The 23,543-nt window shown below is 38.6% G+C and overlaps 1 protein-coding gene and 1 long non-coding RNA gene across 53 annotated transcripts in view; both read left to right on the forward strand.

The window, feature by feature from the left end:
- The first annotated feature begins 3 nt into the window (after window positions 1–3).
- On the forward strand, window positions 4–9,398 carry LOC122478721. Of its 3 annotated transcripts, none has more exons than XR_006296155.1 (7): window positions 4–258; window positions 460–625; window positions 985–1,065; window positions 4,285–4,358; window positions 4,999–5,831; window positions 6,597–6,662; window positions 7,711–9,398. It is a non-coding gene; the product is annotated as an uncharacterized LOC122478721 (long non-coding RNA). The 3 variants fall into 3 exon arrangements; XR_006296154.1 differs by having other exon boundaries at window positions 4,999–5,194; window positions 5,749–6,662; XR_006296153.1 differs by having other exon boundaries at window positions 4,999–6,662.
- Window positions 9,399–11,117: 1,719 nt separating this feature from the next.
- The window catches only part of SEC31A (SEC31 homolog A, COPII coat complex component), a 72,993-nt gene continuing 60,567 nt past the window's right edge, over window positions 11,118–23,543 (forward strand). For 18 of the 50 annotated variants that reach the window (XM_043572302.1, XM_043572306.1, XM_043572315.1 and 15 more), the window contains exons 1-2: window positions 11,127–11,239; window positions 23,164–23,246. In XM_043572302.1, coding sequence (XP_043428237.1) covers window positions 23,168–23,246 — 79 coding nt within the window. In that variant the 5' untranslated portion in view covers window positions 11,127–11,239; window positions 23,164–23,167. Of the gene's footprint in view, window positions 11,574–23,163; window positions 23,247–23,543 lie in introns of all 50 variants that reach the window. The other 32 variants (XM_043572303.1, XM_043572307.1, XM_043572316.1 and 29 more) reach the window with 13 other exon arrangements.

A 23,543-nucleotide genomic window follows, 5' to 3' on the forward strand; every position in this document is an offset into this window, starting at 1 on the left:
CAAGACTCCTACTCTTCCTCTTCGTGGGCGCTGCGCTTGACGCCGTGACCAATCACAGGCCACGTCGCGTCGCTGCAGCCAATCGGAAGAGCCTAGAACATTAAGACGAGCATTTGACGGCTCCTCCTCTCTGTTCCAGGGTGCTTAGTGGATTTAGTTGTTTATGGTCTAGTTTTGCTACTGTTTCAACACGCTCCGGTTACATCCGGTGCCATCGTGGTTCTTGTGAGGCAAGGCCTGAGAATGCGAAGCGGGGAGGTAGGAGTAATATTGAGGTGAAACTAGGGGCATGCCGTTAGGTCTCCGGTACGAACTCTTAAAGGGACTGGATATGGGTGGAGGAAGAGATGGGAGGGAGAGCGATAAACGCGATACCCTAGAAATGTTAAAGACAAAATTGGGCCCCCAAATAAATTATCTACTGAGAGGCATATAATTTCCTTGCATTTTATTTGGTAGTTCCCTGATGTGGCGATATTATAGGAGCTGTTGGGATGGTTGGCCTTAGATATGTGACCCCGGAGGAGCATGAATAAGAGTGTTAATACGGGGATACGTCGTTTTTTAATTCAACGAACCTTTTCTACAAGACCGTTTGTCACTGTGGGGCAATTAAGGAAACAAGGTAAGATCCTTGGGGCACCACATGTCTAGTGGGGAATCGTCAATATAATTAGTAAGAGGGTCAGGACAGAAAGCGCAATGAAATGATTTGGGTTGGGATGTGGCGCATTGTAGATCGTTTTCAAGAAGTGAGAAGGTCTTCAAAAGATGTCTTTGTTAAGCTCTATATGTTTACGGTATGAGATTTCAATTGTCATGGAAGAAACAAAATGGGGCCAAAATAGGGCATAATTTCCGTCTTTGGAGAGACACTTAGCATATTGAGTGGCTTCTTTCTCTCCTGCTTACATTGGAGGCCCATTAAGGAAACCAGAAAAGTTTGTACTTTTCATTCAGTTTTTTCATTTCCTTCTCCTTTAGGCGAGGGTGATTCCAACATTTCCAAGCCAGATTGCGTCTTTTTCCCCTTGTTGTTTTCTTAGTCCAGATTCCAGCCAAAAGGTACTACTTATTGACATCTGCTTTCCATTATAATATGCTTGTATCTTGTTTGAACGAGATTAACAGAGCTTTTGTTTATGTACCTTTCTTTTTTTTTTTTTTTTAATTTAAAAAAAAAATTTTTTTTTCAACGTTTATTTATTTTTGGGACAGAGAGAGACAGAGCATGAACGGGGGAGGGGCAGAGAGAGAGGGAGACACAGAATCGGAAGCAGGCTCCAGGCTCTGAGCCATCAGCCCAGAGCCTGACGCGGGGCTCGAACTCAGAGACCGCGAGATCGTGACCTGGCTGAAGTCGGACGCTTAACCGACTGCGCCACGCAGGCGCCCCTATGTCCCTTTCTTAAAAGTCATGTGGCCTGAGGATAGTCCATGACTTTGGGGAAAATTGAACCATGGGCTGTGTGCTTGCTTGGATGTTAGACGTGCAAAGGGTAGGATCTGGATTAAAATTATCTTCAGTCTGTTAGGCTATTAGAAACTTTCTTAGTACTCAACCAGTTAAGACCCAAATGAGGCTAAGTAGAAATACATAACAGTTTTATCTTTAAGGAAAAAATTGGTTGCCTTGTTTTTTTGGTAACAGTTTTGTTGAGATATAACTCCTACACCATACAGTTAGCCCATATAAAGTGTGCATTAAGTTTTAGTATATTCAAGAGTTGTGCAGTCATCACCGTGATCAATTTTAGGACATTTTCATCACCACCCCTCTTCCCCCCCTCCCCCCAAAAAACACATTCTCATTAACAGTCACTCCCTATATCTTCCCTATCCTCTGTTCTTGGAAACCACTATTTTTTTTGGTCTATGTAGATTTGCCTATACAATTTCATATAAATGGAATCAAAAACTAATATACGGCCTTTTGCAAGCAGCTTCTTTCATTTAGATATTTACTTATTTATTTTGAAAGAGAGATTTAGAGCATAAACAGAGGAGAGGTAGAGGGAGGGGAAGAGAGAAAGAATCCCAAGCAGGTTCCACACTGTCAGCACAGAGCCCAGTGCGGGGAACTCACAAGCTGTGAGATCATGACAGACCCAAAATCAAGACATTTCTGGGGGCGCCTGGGTGGCGCAGTCGGTTAAGCGTCCGACTTCAGCCAGGTCACGATCTCGCGGTCCGTGAGTTCGAGCCCCGCGTCGGGCTCTGGGCTGATGGCTCAGAGCCTGGAGCCTGTTTCCGATTCTGTGTTTCCCTCTCTCTCTGCCCCTCCCCCGTTCATGCTCTGTCTCTCTCTGTCCCAAAAATAAATAAATGTTGAAAAAAAAAAAAATCAAGACATTTCTGAGTTACACAGGTGCCCTGAGTACTTCCATTTTTTTTTTAATTGTCAAAAGATGTTCCATTGTATGTATATACTGCTATGATGATTTTATTTAACCATTTATCAGTTGACCATTTGAGTTGTTTCCATTGTGGGGGATTATTATGAATAATTCTGCTGTGAAAATTAGTGTACAAGTTTGTGTATGGACATATGTTTTCATTTCTTTTGAGTATATACCTCAAGGTGGAATTGCTAGGTCATATGCTAAGTGTTATGTTTAACCTCAAGGAAATGCCAAACTGTTTTTCCAAAGTGCCTGGACCATTTTACATTCCCATTAGCAGTGGATGAGGGTCCCATTTTCTCCACGTTCTTGTGTGAAGTGGTATTTCATCGTGGTGGTTGCCTGATTTTTAAGGACTCCAGGTTTGCAGGGAGCCTGCTAGAGGATGCTCCTTGCATGTAGAGACCAATGTGTAAGGTGAATTTGTCTTTTCAGTCTCTACCACACAAATACATGTCCCTGAGGGGCGCCTGGGTGGCTCAGTCGGTTAAGCGTCCGACTTTGCTCAGGTCATGATCTCACGGTCCGTGAGTTCGAGCCCCGCGTCGGGCCCTGTGCTGACAGCTCGGAGCCTGTAGCCTGTTTCAGATTCTGTGTCTCCCTCTCTATCTGCTCCTCCCCTGTTCATGCTCTGTCTCTCTCTGTCTCAAAAATCAATAAACGTTAAAAAAAAAATTAAAAAACAAAAACAAATACATGTCCCTGAAAAATACCTCATGTTCAGCAAAATTATGCATGTGAAAGTAGTGCTTGTAGGAAAAAGAAAAAGCATTGAGTACTCAAAATCTGTGCAATTGGGATAAGCTCTAAAATGGTAATCAGTACCTGGAAAGTACTCCTGTGCCCTCCTCTCACCCCTTAAGGGTAACTTAAATGGACACTACCATAGGGTATATTAAAAGAGCAAGCCTGGTGGGTGCTAGACATTACAGATAGGAAGTGGAGCTCTGAGCTCATAAGCTGCTAAATGGTATAGAGGGCAGGTGGGAGTAGCTGGGGAGGGAAGCCCCAGGTGCAGGCTCTCATTTTTCATTTTCTTTTTTTTGTTATGTTTATCTTTGAGAGAGAGGGACAGAGCATGAGTGGGGGAGGGACAGATGGAGGGGGACACACAGAATCCGAAGCAGGCTCCAGGCTCTGAGCTGTCAGCACAGAGCCTAACGTGGGCCTCGAACCCACGAACCGTGAGATCATGACCTAAGCTGAAGTCAGACACTTAACCAACTGAGCCACCCAGGTGCCCCAATCTCATTTTTCATTTTCTTAAGTTAGAGTTGAAAGTACCCCTGCTGCCAGTTCAGCATCAGAGTTCAGAGGGAAGGGTTTTTTATTTTAATTTTCTTTTAAGTGGATTCCAGATATTGTGGCTGCCCAAGGATAGATGAAACTGTGGCTCTCACATTATTCTGAAAGCATTCTTGTAATTATTAATTACAAATGAGTTACTGAAAACTGCTATGCTGCAAAACAGATGTACTTAAATGTAAACTGGTTAAATGAAAACTCACTTTATGGAAGCCACAAGGGGTCTAGGTTTTCTTAATGTACTCCTGGATAGGGAAATAGGTAATTCCTCATAAAAGCATGCTTTTTTTTTTAGTTGTAGTTATGGATCTTTATGTTCGTTTATAACTTGTGCATTTTTGTTGTTGTTTTTTACTGTTTTACTAGTGACATTGAGGTTCTCAATTTAATCATTTGATTATCTTTGCTTCTTCCAGTAACTTCATATCCAGTGATTCAACCTTTTCACTGCTGTTCACATAATGAACCGTTGTGATTATTGAATACGTTAATGAGGATATGTAAACTGTATTAAAGATATTGGGAAAATGCATGGACTGTTGTGCATTGTAATATAAAAGAAAATATCTCTTTTTAGGAATTACATTCTTGGAGATGTTGGAAAAAGATTCCTGGGACTTCAAAGATAATCACTCCAGATATACAGGGGAGGTAGTATATCTTTTTTAAAATGTATTAAGTGTTCCCAGAACAATGGTAGTGCGTTGGAAATGGCGGATTATCTAAGTAAAGATTTATGAAGACTTTGGTGAAATCTAATTTCCTGTTACAGAATTTTATTAATTTGGTCACTTGGAGAAAAAATAACAACTAATGCTTCTTGAACGACTACGTGCCAGGCATTGTGCTAAGCATTGTATAGACACACAAGTTTGTTTTATAAACAAATGTGTTTCTCACAACAACCCTAGGAGAGCAAATAGACCTTTTGCCTTCTAGGACTGGTATCTTCCTTGTTGAACACCTACTCTTTTGTCAGATTCTTATTTCTACTAGAACCTTTATTTATTGTCCTGTTGTATTAAAATGTATTTCTGGTAACTGACTTACATTCTTGCTGAATTTTTCACCGTTTCATTTCAGAAAGCCTTCGGGTTTTGAAATTATTGGTGACCAACTTAAAAACTGTTCCCGAATCTGACCCTTTCCTAAAACTTCAGACCTTTCCAGCTAATTCATAAGTTGTACATTTTGCTTTTTGAATATGGATTGTGACCCTCTGTATGAATTATTTATTGCTATGTAAAAGTTATTCAAAACTTAGTAGTTTACAACAACACTTATCTTACAGTGGGGGGAGGGCAAAGCAGAGAGACATCATCTTCTGGGCTCTCACTTGGCAAGCCGTGGTTTCTTGATGGCTGTTGGCTGAAGACTTCAGTGCTCCACCATGAGAACCTCTCCATAGGCTGCCTGAGAACTCTCGCAACATGACAACTATCTTTCCCCAGAGGGAATGATCCAAGAGAGAAATGCCAAGTTAACATGTAAGTCGACACATATGAGGGTGTGAATACCAAGAGGTGGGAGATCATTGGGGACCATCTTGGAGGTTGACTATCACCCTTTACTCTTTTTTTTTTTTTTTTTTTTTTTTTTAAACTGCTTCAATTTATTGAATCAAGAGATTTAACATTAGACCCTCTGGTCAGATAATGAGAAGTATGAGAGCATATGTTTTCAAATAAGTGCTCTCTTTTCTAAGATGCATGGTTTCTTGCCCGTGAATATATCAATTCCATAAGTGATGCCACTCCTATTGGAAATTTTCTAGAGAATATATAAGAAAGCTTATTTTATAGATAGAGAATATTGGACTTTGATCATATATGTTTTTTTTTCTTGGACCCATTTCTCCTCTCCCAACTCCTCCTTAGGTGAAGGTGGTTAGAGAAGCTGGAAGTAGACTATAGATAGAAATTGAGTACCCCTATTTTGCTTGGGGTGCAGACTGACTTGGAATGGTTGAAATTTCTGTTTAGAGTTTTCTAAGGAATGCAATCCAATTACTTAAAGGCACTTACACATATATTTGACATAGGATGGAATAAAGGTATAAATACACAGCAGCAGCTTTAGAGCGATTTGTCCTTTTCCTCAAAAGCTTGATATTTATCCAGTTTGGTGAGTATATTTCCTTTTCTTTCTGTTGCTCCCCCCTCCCACCACGGTCTTTTATCTCTCTTGATGTGCAAAATACAGACTTTGCCAAGCCCCTAATTGGGGCATTCTGAGCAGAATGCCCCTAATTGGTAGAATTCTAATTTGTGCCTGAGATTTGTAATCTTTTGAGTCTTCTTTTCCCTTAATTGCTGCTTAAAAGTTCTTTGTTAGCAGTGACAACTCTTTTCCTTTAAAGCTTAAGTGCTTCTGGTTATTTTGGAGACCTTGTGTAATAACAAAAAGCATTATGTAAAAAACAAGATACAACCAGTTTTGGGATGTGTTTGTATTAGGTATGGTTACCCTTTCCATGTCAAGCTTAATATTAAGACATTTCTAAGTTAGCATAAGGTAATCTGTGCGAAGTAGTTAAATGATACACTTGAGATTATCTTTGGTATGATTTTTCCAATTGGACGTAAAATTGGAGGTGTTACCGGTTCATGAAAATTAAAATTTATAGAAATGTGTATATATTATGTGTTCTTTAAAAAGGGCTAAACAATGAAAAAACTTATGACTAAAGCTCAAGTTGAAAATAGGAAGAAAATATAAATGTCCAATGATTAAACTTTTTCCACTGCTGTTCACATCATGATCTGTTGTGATTAATGTATGTGGATGAGGACATAATGGAAAAAGAAAATCCTAGTGGGAGAAAAAAATTATAGATATGATGTAATTTTTTTGTATATTGATTTACTTGTAAATGTGTTCCTGTTTTAGGAATGAAATTGAAGGGTGTTTTTGTCAGATTTATCTGATAAAGAATTTGAACATTTATATAGTAAGGTAAGTGGTTTATAAATTTGCTAGTTTTGACAAAAGAACGGACAATCAGATTTGAGCAAAAAATTGATATTTGAGCATAATGTGGACATTGTACTCAAATTTTTTTCCTTATTTTTCATTTTTCAAAGATAACAATATGATTTCAAAGATAATTTTCTGAATCAATAGATTTGATGCAGGATAGGCAATTGGGTGGCTGGGGTCAGGACTTTTAACCTTGATGATTATCTTTTCTCAAAAATAATGGTGTAATTCAGCCTCTGAGATTCTTAGAGATATATTCCAGGGTTTAAATTTGCTGAACTTTTGTATGTCCTATAAATGACTCTTTGATATGCCACTGAATGACCATCCTATAACTTAATCTTTATTCAAGAACAGTAGATAAGTAGGTGGTTAGAAGCTGGGAATCTCAAATTTAATACCAGATTAATCTGTCACTGATAGGCATGTTGTCTTGGGGTGTTTCAAATTTGAAAAATATAAAGAGGAAAAATTCTTGCAAATACTCAGTATTGATTTAAGTTTATTTTCTATTTCATAAATTTCTACAAACATAAAAGTTGATATAAATTTTGTTGACGGGCCTTAAAAGATTTACAAAATAAGTGCATTCAAAGACAAAACATTAATGGGATGGATGCTACTGTTACACAGGAGAAAACATGGTACTGGCTGGTGTGGAATAAGTTGTAAATACATACAGTCTTGTGCTTTGTGATGATTATAAAGCTTTACAATCAGGACAACAGTAGAGTTGTCCAGAACTTTACTCTTTTGCAGACCTCAAAATTGTTGAAATGAGGGAAGGGGCCTAAGTTCTCAAAAGGATGTCTTTGGACTGTCTGCAAATGCTAATTTGAAGAATTCTGTATTACATTGTCTCCAAACATTTTTCCATCTCCAGTGGGAATTCACTCTGGAACTAACATTCCTTTGAGAAAATCTTCAGTTTCTATTTTGATCTATGGTTAAGTTTGGCTAGTAGTTAACTAAATTGGATTAAAAGCTGATTATTTGGTGAACTAATATAAGTTTTTCTTTTTAGATACAGGTGGTCCTTACTTTGCACCGTTCCATTATACATGAAGATCAGTTTTCACAGTTTAGTTAAATAACACCAATCCTCCTACAACACAGTTGTGATTTCAGTTACAATAGTAACTGAATTGTTGCATAAGTTTTGTTGCTAGCTCTTTATTCCACAACTGATTATGCATTATAAAAGATGTGCATCGTGGTCAGTAACCAGTTACATCACATCTTTCAAAGTCTCTTGGTGATTGATCACTAAACATCTATTAGTTCACGGAGTAAAGCATGTAGTTGTATTGCTTACTTGTTTCCCAGTAATAAACCCATGCAACATTGTACAAAACTGGATAATCAGAAGAGGGAATTGGCAGGGCAGCAAAGAAACAAGTGATTTTTAACACTGGAAGTGAAATTGGATTTGAAAATGGCGACAGCATAGTGAAGACGAGACGAGACCCAGGCCTACATAAAGCTGCAGCAAAAACTGTGCTTTAAAAGTTCGAGGAATATAAAAAGCAAAGTAAAGTTGCTTCAACATTTTTTAGTTTAAATTACACTAGGAACAGAAAGCCACTTACAGTTGAAATGGAGTGCTTGCTTCTACTTTGGATGGAGGACTGTAATAAAAAATCCTAATCAGTTTGGCTAGCATTCAGGCCAGAGTGTTGAGGTTAGTTGCTGCACTGAAGGAAAATGGTAATTACCAGGAGACTAAAAAAGAACATTTTTTGCTGGGAAAGGCTGGTTTCATCGTTCAGAAGTCTGGAGCGCCTGTGTGGCTCAGTCGGTTAAGGTTAAGCATCGTTTGGAGGTCGGCGTGAATGGAATAATGTTCCACTGGTGAAGCTGCATGTTCAGATAAGGATGCTACTGGGAAATTTGCACCCATGTTCCAAGAATCACAGGCAGTCCTTGCTTTGCACAGTGGTATGAGACTACTGTGCAAAACTTCATAGGATTTGGCTGGAATGTAAATGGAGTTCCGGAAGATATGACTGTGGGAATGTTTACACTGCTGCCATTCAGGAAGTAGTTCTGGATATACAGCCAGAAGGTGCTGCTTCAGCAGCACATACACTAAAATTGGATATATAGCCAAGAATTTAGTGAAGGTGAACATAGTTATAAATGAGGAAAGCAGTTGTGTGTTGTGAAGGATGAATACATTTGGAGGAAGTGATTCAGGTGAAAAACCACATTAAAGGAACTCTGAGATGTTTCATGACACTGTGCAAAGCATTAAACGTTAGAAACAGATCAAACTCAGAAAAGAGGATGACAATTTGCCAAGGCATAGGAAAGATGCTTGCTCCATATTGTAAGTTATATGAGAAAGCAAGCACTGTTCAAACTACTTGAGACTTGTTTGTAAAGAAATAAAACATTCTAATTTTCAATGTTTCTAATGTTTTGAATATTTTATTTTTTATATTTCAACCAAAATCAGTTTCTAATGTTTGGACAAATTTTAAGGTTATAGAACAATCAGATTGTGCTTTGCGCGGTTTCAGCTTTCATAGTCCAAGTGAGAACTCCCTGCATTTAAAACAAACTAGGAACTCTTTATATTTAACCAGATATATCAAGTCTAGAAACAAATACACTTTTCCCTTAGATTACCAGTTATATTATGACAGTTTTCATACTGTCTTTGTATGCATGCTACTATAACAAGGCTTTGAAATAAAAATTTATACAATACTGTATGTCTCATACTTTGACTTGTAGGCAAATCCCAATAGATAGGGATTGGCAAACTTCTTTTATAAATACAGCCATACAGTGAATAGGCTTTGCAGACTCTTTAATGGTCTCTAGCAACTACTCGGTTTTGTCCATGTAGCACAAAAACAGCCATAGGCAATACAGAGACCATTGAAAGTGGCTGTGTTCCAGTCATGAAATACTGTTCATACCTCACAGTCTACAAAAGGGGGTGGTGGGGAGCAGGGAAGTTTGTAGTTTGACTTCTGCAATAGGAACATATAGTATATTAAATGATACCAAAGAATGTAACCACTGCTTGAATCATTTGAGTTTTTTGGTAAGTTGTTCTAATGAGCCCTTTCTCCATACTGATGTACATTTACAGGTAGTCGGGGGTCTTCTGGGGTTGGGGCAGTAGGGAGTTAAGTTTTCGGTTGATTCAAGTGATGGGCCCACTTCTAAGTTGGATTTTTCATTGGCATCTATAGGTAAACTAGTCCTTGCAGCTGTAAGTAAAAATGGATTTGTAGGACACTAGAAATTTGCTGCTGTAGCCTAAGTAATCCGTTTGGTCTATTTCTGTGCTAGAGAAATAAACTTCCTTTTCAAATTGAACTGTAAATATAAGACACTAAAAGGGTGTATGAAAGCGTGCACTGGGAGCGCAAAAATGTGCCTACTCTGATACCTAGAAGTGAAAGCACTTAGAAAAAACTTGAGGGGCACCTGGGTGGCTCAGTTGGCTAGCGTCCGACTTCGGCTCAGGTCATGATCTCATGGTTTGTGGGTTCAAGCCCAGCATGAGGCTCTGTGTTGACCACTTGCTCAGAGCCTGGAGCCTGCCTCCGATTCTGTCTCCTCTTTCTGACCCTCCCCCGCTCACGCTTTGTCTTACTTTGTTTCTCAAAAATAAATAAATGTAAAAAAGAAAATTTAAGAAAAAACTTGAAAGAGATGGTTGACTCTTCGGTGTAATGGGAAGAGAACTGGCTTAGAAGTTAGGAGACCCGGGTTGAGTCCAGGTTCTAATTGTTTATAAGTACTTTTCCTCTGGTTTTACTTTGCTGTAAAACAATTCCTAAACTAAAAACGACATCCAGACAATACACTAATTCGAAGCCAGGGTCTGGCGAAGCCCAGTGACTAAGGGCAAACCCTAGTACATCTTAAATAGTGCCATATGATGCTAACTGGACTACTTGGCTCCACTATGCCTCTGGAGTAACAACACTGTCCACAACTGACATCGGGTATAGTCAGATCACTTGGTTTTGAAGTCCTCAAAAGCAATACTGTAGAACCAACTTTTAACCAACCCAATCACAAATAAGTTTCTGCAATTAGGGCCGTGCAGTCCCATTTCCAAGTGATTTATCCAGTGTGGGCAGTGTCGCGGAGGCTGCCGATGTCTCGCAGGACTAAATCTACGTGGCATTCTTGCAGGCCTCGGCCGTTCTTCGAACATATAGCTACACCCAGCACAGCAGGACCTGTTTTTGTTTCTTTTCGCGTATGCCGGGTCACCGCATCTTCAACCTGTACGCCGCCCTTCAGCACGGGTCCCCCCAACCTCACAAGGGCGCGCCACCTACACGCTCCCCACGCCTGCCTGCCACCCCTCCCGGAAGTGCCGTGGAGGGGTGCGCGCCGAAGTGGGCGGGGCGAGGCTTCGCTCCCGGAAGCGTCCGCGGGCCGCCCGGGCGGGGCTGTGGCTGCCACGTTGAAGCGGAACGTGGAGGTGGCTTTGGGGCGGGAGGAGGGGCGGCGGCGAATGCTGGGAGAGTCCGACGGGCGTCGCGCTAACGCAGGAACCGGTCGCCGAGGGTCCCCACAAGGTGTGTCTGCCTATTCCTCCCTGTTTTCTTCGCCGGCCCTCGGGCCTTGAGGTGGAGCACAGGCGAAAGCTACGACCGTGGCATCGGCCTCCGCTGGTCCCCGTCAGCCTGCGGCCCGGTCTGTGGTGGCGGCGCGTCCCTGATCTTCGTTTCGGGCCCGTCTGGATAACGCCTGGCGTCACGGCTGCTTCGGGGATCGCGCCGATCCACATCCGCCAACGTTTCCACTGCTGAGCAGGAGCTCCCCTGAGGCTTGCGACACACAGGGTGTCGTGCCAGGTCCGGTAACGGGGGTCTGAGGTCAGAGGACACTCACACCCTTGTGCACAAAGAGGTGCGGGCCCCAAGGGCGAGGGAAGGAAGCAAACCTCAGGATCACTTTGGTTCATTTTAGTTTGGTTATGATTTTTTTGTTTGTATTTGAACTGTTGCCAGATTTAAAGGTTCATAGGTTTTTAACTGGAAGCTACTGTCATTGAACCAGGAGTGGATTATTTTAAGGATAGTTACCAGTTGCCGTCTATTCCTCGAAGGAAATGTCAAAAAGTGTTGTATGTTTTTGCTAATAAGTTATTATGATGAGAGATCAAGTTACAGGGCAGGTGAAAAATAAATCAAAATATTGCGTGGGCTTGTGGGCATTATGAACTTTTATGTGAACATAAGCAACTAATTTTATTTAGTCTTTCTGAAGTTGCAGTGATGGTCTGTGATAAATCCTTTCTCCAAAACTGCTTTCTAACTACAGAAAACTGAAATGTGATTGTGTTTGTCGCTAATTGTAACTGTATTCAATCAATAATCAGAGCCTTGCTCTTCTATCATACCGTCCTACGTTTTCTGTACATACTGATTGTTCTGGGATTGGCTGAAGTTTACTCATCGTTTTTTAGTGGTTCTTCTGTGCTCTTTCTCTTGATTAAATAGACCTTGGGAAGGTTTGTAGACTCTAAGAACTTTTGGATAACCTGAAGTGTTTTTGTAGTTGTGAATTAATGTTACACACATCCAAGGTTGTTTGGGAAATGTGACATTGGAATGGATTAAGAATTATATTGCCTAATTTTAGATACATAGGTTCTTTTTGAAACTAATAACGTAAGAAAAGAAAGAAATTTGTAACTGTAAAGAGCAGTGATTCTTAATTTTTTGGAATTACAGCCCCTTTTGAGGACCTGAGGAAAGCATTGGATCACCTTCCTAGAAAAATGCACTGCACAGGGGCTTATGGATGGCTCAGTTGGTTGAGCGTCTATCTCAGCAGGTCTTGATCTCAGGGTGGTGAGTTCTAGCCCTGTGTGGGGGTACTTAAAGAAGCCTACTTTAAATACACACAAAATTTTGTATGTAATTTCATGAAGTTTAGAAATTCTTGTCAAGTGGTATTATTAAATTGATTTTTACAGTGTTTTTAGAAATATTCTTAAAAAAATTTTTTTTAATGTTTTATTTATTTTTGAGAGAGAGAGAGAGATAGACAGACCGACAGACAGAGGACAAGCCGGGGAGGGGCAGGGAGAGAGAGAGGGAGACACAGAATCTGAAGCAGGCTCCAGGCTCCGAGCTGTCAGCACAGACCCCGATGCGGTGCTCGAACCCACACACGGTTAAGATCATGACCTGAGCTGAAGTCAGTCACTTAACCGACTGGATCACCCAGGCGCCCCAGAAATGTTGTCATTCTTAGGTTAATTTTAGTTCAAAATGTTTTATTTATTAGATTCTAGATAAGTATGGCACCATTTAGTTCAGTGCACAGTTGGCTCTTTGATGTGATTTTGGTTGAGTGAAATGAGCCTTAGAACATCGATAACAATAAATCCTCTAGAACAAATTTGTCCATCCATGGTGAGATATTTGCCCACACAAGATGGATTTTTAATAAGGCAGTCCCAACTAGAGATTGTATTCCTGGTTTGAGAGTCAGAATTTCCATTTCCATAAACTCTTCTACTTTTTACTTTCTGAAGAATGGGTCATCTCTGTATGGAGCATTGTAAGATTGGTATGTTTGAGAAAATAGTACTGTTGGAGTTTAGTATTGCTTTACAAAATTAGCAACTAGAAAATGAGCGGAAAGAGAAAAGCTTCCACTAAATTGCATGCATTTAACTACGTGCATGTTGTAGGGAGAAACTTGGACAAAAAAATAAGAGTTCTAGTCTGAAACATAAATTATTCTTCAGGTGTATTCTTTGGGATACACATTTTAAATTGTGACTTTTGCAGTAGCTGACATTTACAGGCATGCATTTACTATGTGCCAGGCACTGTTCTAAGGCCTCTGTGTAATGCCTTATTTAATTCTCACAACAACCCTTCTTATACATACTTTTATTATACTTATTTTAACAAATGGGTAGCCAAGGCACACAACAGGTAAAGGTACATGCCTAAAGCCAGAGCCTAGGACATGATGGAGCTGGGATTTAAACTGAGGGTTTGGCTCTGGACTCCATACCCTAAACTGTTACGCCATAGATATTGTCTTATAGATGTCATATGTGAAAAAGCCACTGTCCTCACACTTTTCTTTTTGTATTATAAGAATGATTTTGTTCTGTGTAAAATAGTCTTGAATGAAATAAGTCTGCATAGTGTGAATTCTTATCACATTTGATATTGAAAAAAAATTGCACAAAGCTTTTAAAGCAAGTCTTCACTCGGGGAAGTACACTTGGTTTAATCTAAGCCTTCTTCAGATTTTTAAGAAAATTAATTACAACTAAAGGATCATTTCTAAGAAAAGGAAATATGCAAGTTGTATTTTCATAGCAGTCTTAGTGTTTTAAGAATGATTGCAGTGGGTAGATTATGGTATTCTTATTTAATTAGATTCAGACCACATAAGGTAGTTCCAGGCCATTGTTGTAGTGATTGGGGGGAAAAAAAAGTAGCTGGTATTGAAGCCTTGTGTTCAGTACAAGTTAATAAGTGGAACTGCATCTAGTGGAACATTGAGTGCCAAGGACAAGACGTAGACTTTTATAAATGTTTTGAATTTCCACTTAACCATTTTATGTGCTTATGAATTTGTCTCTTTCTCTTTCAGTAAATGTTACACATTAACTAAGTGTTCATGAATCAGGTATCCTCTGTTGTACCTTTGCTCTTAGACATACTGTAGTTCAGTTTAGTTGTTTTTTTTTTTTTTAATATACATGATTGTTTTGTTTTCACTTTTAGAAATTATTCTAAGACACTTTATAAAATCTTTTTTTAAAACAAACTTTTTTACCCTTTTAAAAAACCTCTTTTTACCCTAGTAGTATTTTTCCCTATTAAAAAAAAAAGTGTTTTTTTTTAATGTTTATTTATTTTTGAGAGAGAGAGAATGCGAGAGCAGAGGAAGGGCAAAGAGAGAGAGGGACACACAGAATTCAAAGCAGCCAGCACAGAGCCCAACACGGGGCTCAAACTCATGGACCATGAGATCATGACCTGAGCCAAAGTCTGACCCTTAACTGACTGAGCTACCCAGGTGCCCCTCCCTAGTTTTTAAATAAGAAAAGTTAAAGTTAGTAAAGTTATTTTTTTCTTTTAAACACTTAAGAATATAAAAATTAGGGGCGCCTGGGTGGCTCAGTCGGTTAAGCATCCGACTTCGGCTCAGGTCACAATCTCACGGTCCGTGAGTTCGAGCCCCGCGTTGGGCTCTGGGCTGATGGCTCAGAGCCTGGAGCCTGCTTCCGATTCTGTGTCTCCTTCTCTCTCTGCCCCTCCCCCCTTCATGCTCTGTCTCTGTCTCAAAAATAAATAAACGTTAAAAAAATTAAAAAAAAAAAAAAGAATTTAAAAATTAAATGTTTTACCTGAAAGTAATCTTTCTAGCTCATCACTCTTTTTGTATTTCCCTAATAAACATTTAAAATTGAACAAGCAAACCTTTGTATCTACTTCACCCTGTGCTAAGCAATTTTGAGTCCAGAAAGGGTAAAAGTTGTAATTTTTTATTGAAAAAAGACATTATTTGTCTAGTTAGTGAGACAAGATGCCATATAAAACAGTTGGTGAAAAGGCAGTGGAAAAAGATGTAACAATAGGTACTAATAGAGTGTTATAAAGTTTTAAGATAGAATAAGATACTTTATTATAATATGTTTAAAGTGGTATAGACAGTTAAGAGATTATTTAGATAATTGTGTATTGGATCATTAGGGTACTTACGAAGGAACTGGGACTTGAACTTGTTATTAAAGACAGTTGGCTCAGAGGAAGAGGACATTTCATATATAGAAAATAGGCCTCTTTTTCACTTCTTAGAAAATTGAGATTTTGCCCTTTTTTTCACAATAGTCTTAGGAAACTAGATGTATGGTTTTCTTGGTTAATCTCATGATAGTAATAATTTTAAAAAGTAGTTAGCGTATTAAAACTCATGTTAACCTATGTGCTGGGCACTGTGTTTGGCCTCGTATTTCAAATATATCATCTCATTTAAGTTTCACAACATCCCATGAAGTAGTCTCTTTTGTCCCTATTTTACAAGTGGGGCTCAGAGAGGTTAAACAGTGTGTCCAAAGTATCATAAGTAGCACAGCCAACAGTCAAATCTAGTGTTGACTCCAAAGGCTCTACTACTTTTAACCACGTGATGCAACCTCCTAATCCACTCTTGCCTAACCTAGCACGGTTTCTAAAATACGTTCCTTCTCTCAGTGTCCTCCTGCATCCTAGTTGTTTTGTCAGTATTTCTTCTAAATGTTAGCATGCCTTCTATGATTAAAATCGAATACCTGAATTTGTTAAGGTAACAAGTAAGAGCTTGGACTCTGGAAGTAAACTTCTGAGTTCCAGTTTTGGCTGTGTCCCTTGCTAGCACGTACAAATTATTTAATCTTTCTGTGCCTTCATTTTTATCATCTGTAAAATACTCTTCATGTATAAACAATTTGAACATGTAAGACCCAGGGCATATCGTTAATCTTAGGCCCTCGTAAGGAAACTACTGGAGGATGAACTTTATTCTCTAGAAATGAATGAGAAAGTTGGCAAAAGTACTCTTGGAGAGCATTGAATATATTTAACTGCAAACCCGAGACTAAAACAAAGGTGGGAATAAGGAAGAAAGAATAAAGTGTATATGTTCAATATCTGATAATGTAGGAATTCATTATAAAACTAAAAAATTAAGAGAAGTGGGAAGTAAGAAAAAAATTGGAGGTAGAATAAGTTAATGGGTTGCCTCATCTGTAATAGCTGGGAGTCAAAGGACGTTATTTAAAGCTGACAAGTCAGTTAGTGGAGGTGTAAGCATATTTAACAGTACAAAGGTAAACACCGAGAAAGATAATACTATTGACTGTAATAACTGTGGAGTACAAGAGGGGCAGTAAGATTATGAAAACTGATTTCATTAGTGCTCACAGTAATTACGGTGTAAAGAAATAGAGGATTAATGGTACTAAATAATACTGGGGTTTTTTTTATGCTTATATATTTCTGAGAGAGACAGGACAGAGAGCAAGTGGGGACGGGCAGAGAGAGAGGGAGTCACAGAATCTGAAGCAGGCTCCAGGCTCTGAGCTGTCAGCACAGGGCCCAATGCAGGGCTCGAACTCACAAACCACGAGATCATGACCTGAGCTGAAGTCGGACACTTACCTGACTGAGCAACCCAGATGCCCCTAAATAATATTGTTTTAAATTATTAAGATAGAACCAGAAGTACTTATGAGAACAAAAATACAAGTCATACTAATTATCAGAAAAATGATAAATACACAAATATGGACAACAGGGAAAGTACATTTCTAAATTATAAAACCAAACATAGCAAAATAATATAGAACTAAGCAATCATACCTGTTAAATCAGGAAGAAAAGACTTATATCAGTAAATTTTATATGGCCTTATTAGCTAATCTATTGAAAAATGTTCAAATTGGATCACTAAGCAAAATCTGAAATTTCTTTTTTTTCTGTATTGAAGACAGCCAGTGAAAACAAAGTGGCTCAAAATTGAAAAGGGCAGAGGCACCTAGAAGACTCGGTTGAGCATCTGACTCTTGATTGGGCTCAGGTCATGATTCTAGGGTCATGGGGGATCAAGCCCTGTGTGGGGCTCCTCTCTCTCTCTCTCTCTCTCTCTCTCTCTCTCTCTCTCTCATCTCCCTCTTCTCCACTCCACCCCCTGCCCCTCTCCTCAATCCCACACAAACTCTCTTTATTTAAAAAATTTTTTTTAATGTTTATTCATTTTTGAGAGAGAGAGAGACAGAGTGTGAGCAGGGGAAAGGCAGAGAGAGAGGGGGACACAGAATCTGAAGAAGGCTCCAGGCCCTGAGCTGTCAGCACAGAGCCCGACACAGGGCTCAAACTCACAGACAGCGAGATCATGACCTGAGCCGAAGTCGGGTGCTTAACCGATTGAGCCACCCAGGCGCCCCTCTTTATTTATTTAGTTTTGAGAGACAGTGTGAAACGTGAGCAGGAGAGGGGCAGAGAGAGAGAGAGGGAGAGAGAGAATCCCGAGGAGGTTCCGCACTGTCAGCACAGAGCCCATTGCTGGGCTCAGTCCCACAAAGTGCGAGATCATGACCTGAGTTGAAATCAAGAGCCGAATGCTTGACTGACTGAGCCACCCAGGTACCCCTCATGTGGGTCTTAATATGAGATAAAGTGGAATTCAGACCCAAAGCCTTATTTAAAATGAAGAGCAATACTATACAAAGCTATAAATGTGTATTTGACAGTGAACATTTAATATTATGAATACCTGTCAACCAAATAACTATGTGTTAAATAACAAAGCAACTTTCGGGAGATAACAGGAAAAATAAGCACAAATACATTAGTAGTAGTGACCTTTAATTCACTGTTCTTGGTCCGGGACAGATCAAATGGAAAAACAGTAAGGCTGTAGACAACCTAAACAATTAAGTCAATAGAGTAGATTCGATTAATATATATTGATCTTGATCCTGAAAACAGAGTACCTGTTCTTTTTAGATCTCATGAAACATTTACAAAACCTTCTATATAGGCCCCAAAGAAAACTTCAATAAATTTTAGAAAGGAGAGATACTATAAAAAAAATCACAATGCAGTAAAAGACCCTTCCACTTGCATATTAAATTCAGTCAACTCTTGGATCAATGGAGACTACAAATGGAAATCGCAAAATATGTAGATGACCATAGTGATGAAAATACAAGAAATATATGTAATCTAGCTAAAGCATTACTCAGAGAAAATTCAAAGCCTTAAATACTTACAAAAAATAAGTAACAAAAATGAGTGGGTTAAGCATTTAACTTAGAAAGTTAGGAAAAGATCTAAGTAAATGAAAAGAGAGTAGAAGGAAGGAATTAATACAAATAAAAGAAACTGATGAATTAGAAAACAAAAAGGACTACTAAACTACTAAATTGGCTGTTTGAAAATAAACAAGTCACTAGCTAAGCTGATCAATTACTAAGAGGAGGGTAGGGGGAAGCAAAACACAAATATATGTAATAAAGACTAATAAACATAAATAGCATAAATTGAATCGTGAGTCTATGTTGTTCAAGTCTGAAATAATGAGAAAATCCGTAAAGAAAAAAAATTAAAGGATTATCATAGGAAAATATAATTTACAAAAATGACTTTGTATAAAGGAAATTCAAATAGATCAATTTCCATAAAAGACCTTCAAAAGTACCCAGCCCACATGTTTCATGAGAGAATTCTGCTAAATCTTTGAAGAACCAATAATTCCAATGCTGTTATTGAAGTTGTTTTAGAGCATAGAAAAAGAAGGAAAACTTTTTTTATGACTCAAGTGTTATAACATTGGTATCAAAACGTGACAAGATTGCACAAAAGAAGAATAGACTCAGTCTCACAACTCTAGAAGCAAAATTCTGTTAAACAAATGGAATCTAGCAACACGTTAGTAGAAATACATCATGAGAAGTTTATTCAAGGTACAAAAAGATGGTCCATATTAAGAAATCTGTTAGTATAATTTGTTTCAGTGATAGACCTAAGAAGAAGAATCTGTTCATTCTGATTACCCAATAAAAAGCGTTTGACAGAATTTAATACCTGGTCTTTATAAATAGCATTGAATAAAATAGTAATCGATGGCTAATTTCCTTACATTATATATATTTATATCTATATGTGCATATGTATGTGTATTTCAAATCCTAAAGTCATGCTCCATGGTGATATAGTAGGCTTTTCCACTAAAGAAAGGAACAAGAAATCCCACTGTTATTGCTACTGTTTAATATGGTAGTACAAATACTACTAGCCTTTGTATAACAATAACAAGAAGACAGTCTATGTAATAGGGGTGGGTTAGGGGTGAGCCACATTTACAAACAAACCAAAACATAAAATACTTGGGAATAAACAAACCCAATATGTCAAAAAGCTTAAAATAATACTGAAAGATAAAAAAAGAAGACTTAAAAGGCAACATGGTCTTATTGGGAAGATTCTGCATTATGTCAGTTTCTCCATAAATTTATTATTATTTTTTAATTTTTTTAAATGTTTGTATTTGAGAGAGAGAGAGAGAGATCATGAGTGGGGAAGGGGCACAGAGAAAAGGAGACACAGAATCCAAAGTAGGCTCCAGGCTTTGAGCTGTCAGCACAGAGCCCAATGTGGGCCTTGAACTCACGAACCACAAGGGCAGGACCTGAGTTGAAGTCAGATGCTTAACGGACTGAGCTACCCAGGCGCCCCTGACCATAAGTTTATTAATTTGATGCAGATTCAGGAAACATATTAACATTCTCTTTTTTTCTGGAATTAGACAAGAACTATTCTGAAGTTTATGTAGTAAAATAAACAGTAATAATAGCAAAAAAAAAAAAAAAAATAGGGTGGGAGAAAAGCAATGGATAGAGGTTATTGGAATCATACTTCTGTAAAGCCTTAGTATTTAAAACAGTGGAGTGCTAGCATGTAAATAAATAGCAGATGGACATAAGGAATGGAAATCCAGGAATAAACCTAAATATATACAGGAATATAAATCCTAATCTACATCATAATACCTATAGGAATATAAACCTAAATATAGGAACTTAGTACATGATAAAAGTGATTATCTTAAAATTAGTAGGAAAAAGATAGACTTTTCAATAGTTTTGTAATAAAAAAATAAACTATGAACATACATTGTATAACAGGACCTGAGTCAAAATTTAAAAGAAAAGCCACAAATGAATTTGCCTAGAAGAAAAATATGGGTGAATTTCTTTATAACCTTGGCATGCAAAAGGCCTTCATAGTTCATCAAAATTCAGACACCATTTTTTAAAAAATGATAAATGTGACTACTAATTCATGGTACCTCCATACAATGGAATATTTTTCCATGATAAAAAGAAATGAATTATCAAGTCACAAAAAGGGAAGAATTTTAAATGCCTGTTGCTAAGTGAAAGAAGCCAATCTCAAAAGGCTACATACTATCTAATTATAACTAAATGACATTCTAGAAAAGGCAAAAGTATGAGGAGAGGAAAGAGATCAGTGGTTGGCAGGAAGGAGGAGGTGGGATGGGGAGAGGAGGGGGATAAAGAGGTGGAACACAGAATTTTTAGGGCAGGAAAACTTCTGAATGATACTATAACTGTGGGTAGGTGGATATGTGTCATTATTCATTTGTCAAAACCCAAAGAGTATACCCTAAAGTAAACCGTGGACTTTGCTTGATAGTAATACACCAACATAGGTTGGTTGTAACAAATACACTACTGTGGTACAGGACAGTTTTATGGTGGGAAAGGCTGGGATGGGGTGAGGGGAGGGGGATGGGGGAGAAGGTAGAGAGGTATGTGAGAACTCTATACTTTTCTTTTTTTTTTTTTTTTTTTAAATTTTTTTTTTCAACGTTTATTTATTTTTGGGACAGAGAGAGACAGAGCATGAATGGGGGAGGGGCAGAGAGAGAGAGGGAGACACAGAATCTGAAACAGGCTCCAGGCTCTGAGCCATCAGCCCAGAGCCTGACGCGGGGCTCGAACTCCCGGACCGAGAGATCGTGACCTGGCTAAAGTCGGACACTTAACCGACTGCGCCACCCAGGCGCCCCATGAACTCTATACTTTTCACTCAGTTTTTCTGTGAACCTGAAACAGCTCTGATAAATCTATTTTTTTTTAAGTCAAAATCTTGGGGCGCCTGGGTGGCTCAGTTGGTTAAGTGTACAACTCGATTTCGGCTCGGATCATGATCTCACAGTTAAGGTCCGAGGGATTCTCTCTATCTCCCTCTCTCTCTGCCCTGCCCTTCCCCTGCTCATGCTCGCTCTCTCTCTCTCTCTCTCTCTCTCTCTCTCTCAAAATAAATAAACATTAAGAAAAAGAATCAAAATCTTGTGAAAGGTAAGAAAAAAATTGTAACCAAAATAAAAAAATAAAGTCTGACAGACAACTCAGTAGAAAAATAGGCAAGAAGTATAGACAAGGATAGACAGAAAAGGTGTATTATGGATGGCCCATAACCTTATAAAAAGATGCTCAACATTATGGTATCAGAAATGCAAATTGTAACTACTTAAGAGTAAACATTGTTCATCTATCATTGGTAAAAATCTAAAAGTGTTCCTCTTGTAAGATGGTAGAGGGTGTGAAACAGTATAGTGATTATGGAGAGCAACTTGACAATAACCATCAATGTTACAGTTGCATTTATCTTTCTTTTTAAGGTTTTAAATCTTATTTTTGAGAGGGAGAGAAAGTGAGCATGAGTGGGGAAGGGGCAGAGAGAGAAGGAGGGAATCCCAAGCAGGTGCAGAGCCCACTGCGGGGCTCCAACTCACAAACCCATGAACTGCGAGATCATTACCTGCGCCACAATCCAGAGTCCGCCGGTTAACTGGCTGAACCATCCAGGTGCCCCAGAATTGCGTTATCTTTAACCCAGTAGTTTTGCTTCTGGAAATTTATAGCTATCCTGGCCCATGAATGGAATAACATGTACATATGGCTATTTATTTCAGCATTGTTTGTAAAAATAGCAAAAGATTAAAAACAACTCCAGTGTTCACCAGTAGTGGACGAAGTGAGTAAATTATGGTACATCTTACAGTGGAATACTGTGCCATGTGATATATTTATGTATAATAACAATTTTTTTTTTTAAACTACAGCACAGTATTTTTCTACCAAAGTAACTTTAACAGAAAATACATAAACTAGTGGTATATGGAACCATACCTTGGAGTGACTGGCTATTTAAAATTTCTGCTAAATTTATCTTTAAAATCTGTGATGTTACTACATTCTTCTCTGAAATTAGCCTGTTTTAATTTAAAATTAATTTCTAAAACTGCTGTTGCAATTTAGTAATCCTGCTTTCAGAAGATGTACCTTGTTTATTGCGTGCCTTCTCTGGCCCCTGATGTACCGCCACCTGTCCTTACCTGAGAAGTATATTGTGTAGCAAAGTTAGTCCCTCACTCTGTATTGTTTTCTTTTTTTTTTTTCAGACTGATTTTTCAGTTGAAGGACTGTAATTTGTAAACAATTCGAAAAGCCCTATATTTGTCTCAATATAATTTAACAAGTTTTTCTTCTTTCTAATATTGAACATTCCTGACAAATGATACCGAAACCAGTTTGATTTATTGGCATTTGAACATTCTAATGATGTAGTCATTAGTTAAGTGTATTTCTATGTAAAAAAATGTCTTATGTTTTTTTTTTTTAATTTTTTTTTAACGTTTATTTACTTTTGAGACAGAGAGAGACAGAGCATGAATGGGGGAGGGTCAGAGAGAGAGAGAGGGAGACACAGAATCTGAAACAGGCTCCAGGCTCTGAGCTGTCAGCACAGAGCCTGACGCGGGGCTCGAACTCACGAGCCGTGAGATCATGACCTGTGCCAAAGTCGGACAGTTAACCGACTGAGCCACCCAGGCGCCCCTCTATGTTTTGACATGTTCAGTTTATTTCTATATAAAATATTCTCTTTAGCAGGATGAAGTTAAAGGAAGTAGACCGTACAGCCATGCAGGCCTGGAGCCCTGCCCAGAATCATCCCATTTACCTAGCTACAGGTAAGTTCAACAGAGAGAACATAGTAGGAGTCACTTATTTCTTCTTTTCCACATTTGGCCTATCCGTGCCTGTCCTTTTGAGATTCATATTAAGCTTCATCTCCTCTAGAAAGCCTCTCCTTCCCTAGCAGGATACCTCCATCCTCCTTGTGAACTGCGTTCAGTGACCTTCCTCTGTTTCCTTAGCACCTTGTTCATTATAGCATTAATCATGGTATGTTACATTTATAGTGTGTTCCCCACTTCATAAGAGTTCTTTCATCATTATTCCTCCAGTGTTAAGCACGATAGATAACA

This window comes from Prionailurus bengalensis, chromosome B1, assembly GCF_016509475.1.
Source record: "Prionailurus bengalensis isolate Pbe53 chromosome B1, Fcat_Pben_1.1_paternal_pri, whole genome shotgun sequence".
Lineage (NCBI taxonomy): Eukaryota > Metazoa > Chordata > Mammalia > Carnivora > Felidae > Prionailurus > Prionailurus bengalensis.